At 47.1% G+C, this 9,181-nt stretch overlaps 1 protein-coding gene across 1 annotated transcript; it reads left to right on the top strand.

The window, feature by feature from the left end:
- Positions 1–1,990: 1,990 nt before the first annotated feature.
- Positions 1,991–6,839, top strand: SDE3 (P-loop containing nucleoside triphosphate hydrolases superfamily protein). Its single transcript, XM_048692243.2, has 5 exons — positions 1,991–2,298; positions 3,365–4,146; positions 4,222–4,383; positions 4,493–5,944; positions 6,052–6,839. Exons 2-5 carry the CDS (start codon positions 3,373–3,375, stop codon positions 6,556–6,558), a joined length of 2,895 nt encoding a protein of 964 aa, XP_048548200.2. The 5' UTR covers positions 1,991–2,298; positions 3,365–3,372; the 3' UTR covers positions 6,559–6,839.
- The last annotated feature ends 2,342 nt before the right edge of the window (positions 6,840–9,181 follow it).

Here is a 9,181-nt window from a genome sequence, read left to right as displayed (position 1 = left end):
TGGTCCGATGACAGATTTAGGTCATGTTCATCGTGGTGGCGGGGAGCGGCTGCCATGGGCTCAAATCCGTCGAAGATCAAGTCTCCGCGGATATCAGCGATGTACTTCAAGCTTCCAAACCTAACCTGACGGCCAGGGGCGTAGCTATCGGTCTGCTCTAGATGGCCGAGCGAGTTGGCCCACAGTGCGAAGCTACCGAATACGAAGATCTGGCCAGGGAGAAAGACACCCTCCTGACAGTGTTGTTGTAGATGATGGATGGTGCCATCGAACCTTCTGACGACGGCACAGCGGAACTCTCGATGAAAGCACCAATGTCGGTGTCAAAACCGGCGGATCTCGGGTAGGGGGTCCCGAACTGTGCGTCTAAGGTTGATGGTAACAGGAGACAGGGGACATGATGTTTACCCAGGTTCGGGCCCTCTCTATGGAGGTAATACCCTACTTCCTGCTTGATTGATCTTGATGAATATGAGTATTACAAGAGTTGATCTACCTGGAGATCGTAATGGCTAAAACCCTAAAAGTCTATCCTATGTGATTATGATTGTCCCTATGGACTAAACCCTCCGGCTTATATAGACACCGGAGGGGACTAGGGTTATACAAGGTCGGTTACAGAGAAAGGAATCTTCATATCCGAACATCAAGCTTGCCATCCACGCCAAGGAGAGTCCCATCCGGACACGGGTGAGAGTCTTCGGTCTTGTATCTTCGTAGCCCATCAGTCCGGCCCATGTCCAACAGGCCGGACGCCCGAGGATCCCTTAGTCCAGGACTCCCTCACCCCCCCCCCCCAAAAAAAACTAGTTTAAAACTCTATGCTTTTTACCTCTTGAATTTGTGTTGTTTTCTTGGTCCAACTTCTAACTCGGTAAAACTGAAGCTATCTTTAGGTTGCGAGCTCTTTCTATACATCGTGTGATAGTGGATGGGTAGGAGGGGGGTAGTCGGAGTTGGAAAGCATGACAGTCTCAAAAGGAAGAATAAAAGAAGACGAAGACTAGAGCTTTGGGATCAAATATTGTATGAAACTAAATAAAGAAATGTGAGTGTATCCGAAATAAGGATAAGGATATGCACGGAAAAGTTGGCAACTTAGCAAGAGGAAACCCGACATGAAAAAGAAGAAGACCAGTCAAATAACCAATCCACGCTCGATGCAGCGTGACACAATGCTCCATAGTTTGTCAAACCCTTTATGGCAATATTTTAAATTAGGGGAATAATGTGCTATCTAATCTAAACCTTGCATTACTCCTTTGGGACCGCCTATACATTAGGTATTTGGAAAAAATGTTGCATCAACCATTTTTCTCCGGGGTCGTCTGATCAAAATGTTGCATCAACCATTTTTCTTCGGGATCGTCTGATCTTCATCCAACGACCCAAAACAGACCAAGCACTATTGATCTTCAACCTCCTCTCCTTCTTCCTCACGTAGCCGCCGACCTACACAAACCTAACCGACTGCCTCTGCAGCCGCCCTCCCCTCAACCTCCCCCACCGCCGTGCTGGCCCTCGGCCCCGACCACCCCTCTAAGCCCCGCACTACCGGTGACAACTCCGGTGACCCCCTTGCACCCCCACTCCTAAAACAGACAACGAGGCTGTTGCTTTCCCCTAAGATATAAAATGAGGCTGCTGCTTTCCCCTAACATACATAGTAGGGCTGCTTCTTCTCCGATGAGGTTGCTCCTTCTTCCAGACGAAATCCGGTCTCCCCAAAAAAGTGACCGATGCATGAAAAAAATTCAGGCGCATGAGAAATAGCAAAGCCGTATGGACAACAGATAAAAAATTCAGATGAGGTTGCTCCTTTTGGTCAAGCTTCGACGAACAACAGATAAAAAAAAAGCTTCTATGAACAAGCCGCAGAGGTTGAGATCCACAAAAAAGGGAGAACAGAAAAGGTATGGTTGGGCTGCTGCTTTCTCTCTTTCTCATCCCACCCGTTCGTTCCCGATCCAAGCACCCCCACCGCATCACAAGTTGAGAGCCGAGCTTCAATGTGGCTTACCAAGAAACCAACCATCGACCCCAAACCTTCATGGTACAGATTCTCTATCTTTCAGTCGGAGCCATCACACACCCTCCTCGCTGCAGTCCCCTCCCTCCCTTCCTCATAAACCCGGACTGCTCATGCCTCCCCCTCCCACCGCCTCCCCCTCCTCGTCCTGGACGGGGGCCTAGTCCAATCCAATCCAATCCAGTCATCTGCTGGGGCTGCGGTTCCTCCCCGTCTCCGATCGCCGGCCGCCTCCCCCGACCCGTGCCCGCGCTTCGCTCCGAGGACAGGTGACGGTTAATTCGTGCCCCCCTCTCGATTACCGCGGCATTGCGGGCTGTGTTTCCTTTAACCTCGATTATTTCGCCCTTCCGTGCCGCGGGATCCGCACAAATCTCGTCGCGATCTTGGTGAGCGTGGCTCATTATCCCACAGAATTAACCCTTATTCATGTTAAGTTAACAGTATTTATTTAATAATAATTAGTAAAAGCCGCAGCTTGATGCTGCGGAAGGGGGAGGACGAGAGAGGGGAGGGGACGGGAGGGATTGTTAGGGTTTTCCCCCCGGTAGCGAAACCCCTGACCGGAGACGGCCAGAATGTTGTGATTTGGTTAGGAGGGATATATGTCTGTAACGGCTTTGTGCTATTTTCTTGTCTTGTTGTGTTGTCGAAGAATCAGTAGTGGACTGATGGGGGTCTGTTTGTTTTTCCCCTTCTAGTTATGGCCAGGAGATCTAGCCTTCACTGTAAGGAGTGGGGTTGCCTAGTTGCCTCGTCGTTATGTCTTGCACAAAGAGGGAGAATAGCGTGGTAGCATAATGCCTCTGTCCATAGATTTTGGGAGTGAGAAATTTGTGTCTATTGGTGTCGGTTTTAGGGAGCACAGCTGGATCACATAAATTCGAATGGACGTGCGCTGTGGTCCTATGATTGCTCCATAAGTGTGGAAAGTATTCAGTTCACAAATAATACTGTATGATATTTCAAGAAGCGAGCGCGGCTGCTACGTTGGCAAGGAGTGGTGTTGGCCAGCTCATCCACAGCGCTTGAACCCAGGCGATTACTACTATGAATTTCTACAGTACCTAGACAAGTTCCAAAAATAAATAAATAAAGAAGGATGATGCTTAAAACAAACGGAAGTCCTGATTTTCTCAAGCATGCCATGTGCCTTTTCCTTGGTAGCTACAGTAACTATTTTGCATTTGGCGTTTGGTTGTGATATCAGTTCATAGGCTTTGCAATTTAAATAAATCATATGCTTGCTGTCCACACAACAACTATCTCTAGACTGGCTTGTTTCTGCTCAATGGAACTAGTGTTGATTTTTTTATAATATTTTTGATGTATCAGGATTCAAGATGGGGCATCATTCAGATGATGAGTACTCAGTAGCCGGTGATAAGCCGGAAGTAGAGTTCATGGATTTTCAGAATGACAACACTCTTCAGGACTATCAATCTGATGATGGTCCCGTGGTTGTTACGGCTCCTTTCCCTTTTTTGAACGGAAAGCCTAAATCTGTCCTTGTTGGACAAACATCTGCAGACGCCATTCGCATAGAGAATACCTCTTGTGAGCCTGTAAATTTGTGGAGTGTGAGAATATTCTCTTCAAATCCAGAAGATAGTTATGTCTTGTCAATGATGAGACCACCGTTGAATGATTCCGATGAAGCGGCAAAGAAGGCTTTTCTTGGTTTGACTTCTGTGGAAGATCGTACACTTCAGCCTGGACAAACCCTAACCATTTGGCTGTCCTGTATGCCAAAAGACATTGGTTTGCATACATCAATCGTGCATGTTGATATTGGGGATGAGAAGATTGAGCGTGTGGCTTTTCTGTTGGCCGATGATAATGTTTCAATGGCCTTATCTTCTGATAAACCTTATTCCAGGAGACAAGGCTCTCAAAGGAAGCAATTTGAGTGTAATACATTTGTGCCAGGTAGCCGGCCAATTCGGCAGCACACTCAAGGATTCAAGTATAAGCTACCTCAGTATGCAATACCTGTGGAAATCCGTGAGCTCATTGAATGCAAACAGAGACCTGATGTCCTATCTGAAGAGCTGAGCATGATGAACTATGCAAAGTTCTTTAGCACTCTTTTAGTCATGGAAGAACTTAATTTGGAGGTATTTCAGCACCTCTAATACTCTGAGATGTTAAGCTTTTATCTTTGTTTGCTAACTTAAGAGGCCCGTTTGCAGGAGGAGATGAGATCGTACGACATGGAGCGTGTGTCAATGAGAAGGAGGGGTAATGATTATTTGTCTCTTGAGGTCCCTGGTTTGGCAGAAAAAAGGCCTTCGCTAGTCCATGGTGACTATATAATTGCCAGACATGCTGGGAGTGATGCTAGGCCTTATCAGGTTAGTGTACTTTCTTGGACATTCAAAAATCTCTTAGGCATTCTTACAATATAAATTAACCAGCCTCAAATGATGCCAGTGAATAATGATTTGTTGATATCTTATTCAGGGCTACATTCACAAGGTTGAAGCTGATGAGATATTTTTGAGGTTTGATGATCAGTTTCACCACGCTCACCATGACAGGAATAAGTATGATGTTAGCTTCACATATAATAGATTGAACATGAGAAGGCAATATAGGTCTGTTCATGATGCAGAACTTATTGGACCTGACATTCTATTTCCATCCCTATCACGGTATAGAAGTGTGAAGAAGGTGCCATTTAAACCTCTGAACCCGAACATAAACACTGAGCAAGCTGATGCAGTTGGGATGATACTTGGCTGCCGAGGGGTTACACCATACGTGATTTATGGACCTCCAGGAACTGGCAAGACCATGACCCTTGTCGAGGCGATTTTGCAGCTTTATAAATCCAATAGGAGGGCAAATGTTCTCATATGTGCTGCTTCCAATAGTGCTGCTGACCATGTATTGGAAAAACTGTTGAGTTCTAGCTACCCGATCCGCCCAAGTGATATCTTTAGGCTAAATGCTCCTAGTCGTCAGTATGACGATGTTAATCCTGATTTCATACGGTTCTGCTTCTTTGAAGATATGGTGTTCAAGTGCCCTCCAATGCGAGCATTAATGCGCTACAAGATAGTTATATCGACCTACATGAGTTCATCAACCCTACAGGCCGAGGGTATTCGCCCGGGGCATTTCACACACATTTTCTTGGATGAGGCCGGTCAATCTTCTGAACCAGAGGCAATGGTTCCTTTGGCAGCTTTGTGTGGAAGAGACACAGTGGTTGTGTTAGCAGGAGATCCTATGCAATTAGGGCCAGTGGTTTTTTGTAAACAGGCGGATCAGGATGGTTTGGGAAAATCTTATCTGCAAAGGCTGCTCGGTGAATTTGAGCAGTACCATTCAGGGGATCCTAACTACGTGACAAAGCTATTGAGGAACTATCGTTGCCATCCAGCAATCCTAGAGCTACCGTCACAGCTTTTCTACGAGGGTGAACTTATCCCCTGTAAGGGAGATGAAGTGCCATCTGTTTACGATTGTATTGGCCTTCCCAATAAGTCATTCCCTGTTCTGTTTGTTGGAATCCAGGGATGCGATGAGAGAGAAGGCAACAATCCATCATGGTTCAACAGAATCGAAGTTAGTAAAGTAGTAAATATCATCAGGACTCTGACAAGGAATGGCGATGTCAGTGAGGCTGATATTGGTGTCATTACTCCATATCGTCAACAAGTTAACAAGATAAAGAAGGCCCTAGAGACGTTTGAAATGCCCGACCTAAGAGTGGGAAGTGTTGAGCAATTCCAGGGCCAAGAAAGGGAAGTGATCATCATCTCAACAGTCAGGTCAACCGTTAAGCACAACGAGTTTGACAGATTCTTCAACCTGGGGTTCCTGAGCAACTATAGAAGGTTCAATGTCGCAATTACTCGTGCCAAATCGTTGCTAATTATCGTCGGAAACCCTCACATCATCACTAAGGTGTGTTGTTGCTGTATCACTCTAGCTATTCTTTTTTGTACAGGCTCTGCTTTCATGTCATGCTCCTATTCTGTTTCTGGCGAAACTAATAGGTGTTACTACTGCAGGATCGGCACTGGGATAAGCTCCTGAGGTACTGCGCAGACAATGGTTCTTATCAAGGATGTCCGCTCCCCCCACCAGAAGAAGAGGTCAGATACTCGGGATACGGCGACACCCGAGACCAGCCTGCTGGTGATGGTTGGGGGTACAACCAAGAGGAGCCAGCAAACCACATCCACAATCAAGACCGGTCTGACAGTGGCTTCAGACACGACAATGGCCGGTCCTCAACCGCACACGAAGAAGAATGGTCCGAAGAATGGTCCAAGGAGAAGCCAGACGGGGACTTACATTCATATCCGGATGCAGGAGCAGAACCTCAGGCAGAGACACAGCAGAAGCAGCAGCACGTCGAGGAAGAGGTTACTACTGGGCAGGACGACGTGCAGGCTGGCCACTGCTCAGCCAACGATGTCGACAACGGTGCGGTCCAAGACGCATATGTGCAGAAGTACACGTTTCCTCCCGGTTGGGGTGACGTCTCGAGCATCCCCGCGACAGGCTGGGAGTGACCGACCGACCAGATTTCTTTTCTTTTCTTCTCCGTCGGGGCCAATTGCTGTTGGTAGAATAAGACGGGGGATCGGCCTTGCGGAGCTAACTTCCGGGGGCATCCTGAACTCACCCTCGTCGGATGCTAATTCTGAACGTCTCTAGTGTTTGTTCGCTGCGTCACGTTGTGTTAGGCTGTCGTGAACTGGATCTTGATTCTTCACTGTGCGTGGATGGGTGGACGTGCTAAAGTACCATCCCTGTTTGTTGAATAGAAATCTGAAATGTAGTCGTCTTCTCATCTGCTGGCTGTTTTATCTTCAGATGATGTGTTGTTATCTATCGGTGGCTGGGATTAATGCGCCAAGATGAGAAAGATCCTTACAGTTCTGGTATTTTTAGACGAGCGAATGTTTTAAAACTTGCTAAACTCATGTTGTTTCACCTGAAGAACAAATTTTTAGTTGCATATTCATTAGATGTTCTTGCTTTTGGATGAGTTGAGACTCGAGCTGAGGTAGAAGCTCACGTGGCCGAAAAAAAAACCGTATAAACAGAAAGAGTGATCAAATATATGGTGCCGAGGTGGAAGCTCATGCATGCTTGGTGCAGTTGATTTCAAGTATGGTGTTGAGGTGTGACCGTGTGGGTTGCAAGTTACAGCAATCAACGAAAGGAGGACATGGGCATGTGGCTCTCATGTGGGAGAATAATACAGCCAGCGGCAATGAGTACTCGGTAGAACTTTGGGCTGCCTTCTGGAGTCTGATGGAGTAGGGGCAACAACCACTTGATTGACCCTATGTATTTTCCGGACAAAGTCTTAATGGTATAAGAATATACCTCCTGTCAAAAATGATTTTACTTTTTTTTAAACGAAAGCAAAAGCTTTGTCTCATTTTATTAATAAAGCAGAAGAGAGTTGCCCGGTTAATAAACGGAAAACCAGACGAAAGCCGTCACAAACCACTGAGCGGTACATTCATAATACCGAACACACACCTCACATAGAGGGTCTTGTCAACATCACACCGGTGTCATCGTCATCACTCCTCCAACAGGCGTCATCACCCTCCCTAATCTCCAAGCAAGCGACTCCAATTTCTTCGAAGGCAAATGTTGACCCAACCCACACCGTAGAGGCTATGTGAAAAATAAGAAGCCCCGCACCAAACTCAGCCACCCGCGCCTTACATTTTGGGACGGAGGGTGCAAACTTCAAACCCATAATGCAAGGATAACACAGGATAGCACACAAGGGCAATGCCATCCAATACAAATAAGGTGTTGAGTCACCGGCAATTGGCATGTCTTTCTCTAGTTCCTCATCTTCTTTCCTTCCATCATGTCTCGGGCGCCGAAAATGGCGGTGTTACACTTGAATGTGACGCACAGTTGACCCATCAAAGATGCTACACACCGATGGACGGCATGAAATTCTAAATCCATGTAATTGTAGTTGATGAAGAACGCTGCTGCCGTCTCTGTCATGTCCAGCTCGATCTTCTGCAACAGACCACACGGTCACGGCAGGCGCCGTCGGCTATCTCAAGTTGATGAGTATTTGAACGATGTGGATCGCCCCGTAAAAGAAATGCTCTTGTGCAACAGACAGATAGTTTACCAAGCCCTTCTCCATGAGAAAAATGCGCTAGGTTTTCTTCTTCACCTCATCGCCATACTTCGTTTCTAGCTTCACGGTACAGTTGCCTCTCCTGTGTAGTTCCAGGACAAGAAGCTAGCAGCGGTGTTAAGTGTGCCCAGTCCAGAGGCCATCAAACTGGCAGCTGGTGATCTCAAGTTCTTCCCCACTCATTCATCAACCCAGCTGTTGAAGCAGACACCAACAATAACTGGCACCAACCTTTGCAGCCTGCTAATAACTCATGATCAGTACAGAGCACACAAGCAAGCCCATCTGTGATACCACACACACACACACTTGAGGCCACCTGGTGCAGTGGCACGGATGGTAGGGCCCTGCCTGCCTGCATTAGTGCCACAAGGAAGGAAGCAGGTGAGTTCATGCAGGTTCACTTGAAGCTGCACTCAGAACTTCTCGAGCTAAGCCGGTCTGCCCAAGAACTGATGATTAGTTAGTTAGCAGGATGGCCAATTGGGTGCTAATTCATCATCATGGATTACGGGCGGCGGGCCATGCGGCGGAATCGACCGCGGAACGACCGATCCGACAAGGCCAGTTGTGCCGTACCACGAACAGCGACCGAAATCTAGCAGAAGGGATGAGGAGAAATTCGCCGGGTGGTCCTAGATCCGTGGACAGCGAGCAAGTTGTTGCGTGAGGTGTCTGCTCAAGCTTTATGGGGGCACGCCGGGAACAAGAATCGCAGGGATCGATCCTGTCTGCCTACTCATTTTTGCGGTCAAGAGGTCATTGCACAACTTTTTTTACCAAAAGAAAAGGCATTCAGGGTAAAAATTTATCATAGGAAGTAAAGTGAGCAATCAGAAACTGAACCAAGGTGTTTGTTGGCGAGGAGATGAAAAATGTCAGTGTAGTGTTCATTAGGAGCAATGCATCTCAGTGATCTCACAGAGAGCGCATTATGCTGCATGCTGCAGCACACTGTGAGGCTGCAGGATTTTTTCCATAAGTGAGCTGATTAGCAGTGCTGCTCAGAT

This window comes from Triticum urartu, chromosome 4A (genome assembly GCF_056163025.1).
Source record: "Triticum urartu cultivar PI428250 chromosome 4A, HENAU_Tu73, whole genome shotgun sequence".
NCBI lineage: Eukaryota > Viridiplantae > Streptophyta > Magnoliopsida > Poales > Poaceae > Triticum > Triticum urartu.
Note: the sequence above shows the minus strand (reverse complement) of the source record. Positions and strands in the feature narration are given on the sequence as shown.

Excerpts from the sequence above, each read along its gene's own strand:
- SDE3 (XM_048692243.2), top strand. The coding sequence starts at position 3,373 with ATGGGGCATCATTCAGATGATGAGTACTCAGTAGCCGGTGATAAGCCG. Across the intron at positions 4,384-4,492 it reads GTGATGCTAGGCCTTATCAG|GGCTACATTCACAAGGTTGA; the intron begins GTTAGTGTACTT and ends TATCTTATTCAG. Across the intron at positions 5,945-6,051 it reads ACCCTCACATCATCACTAAG|GATCGGCACTGGGATAAGCT; the intron begins GTGTGTTGTTGC and ends TTACTACTGCAG.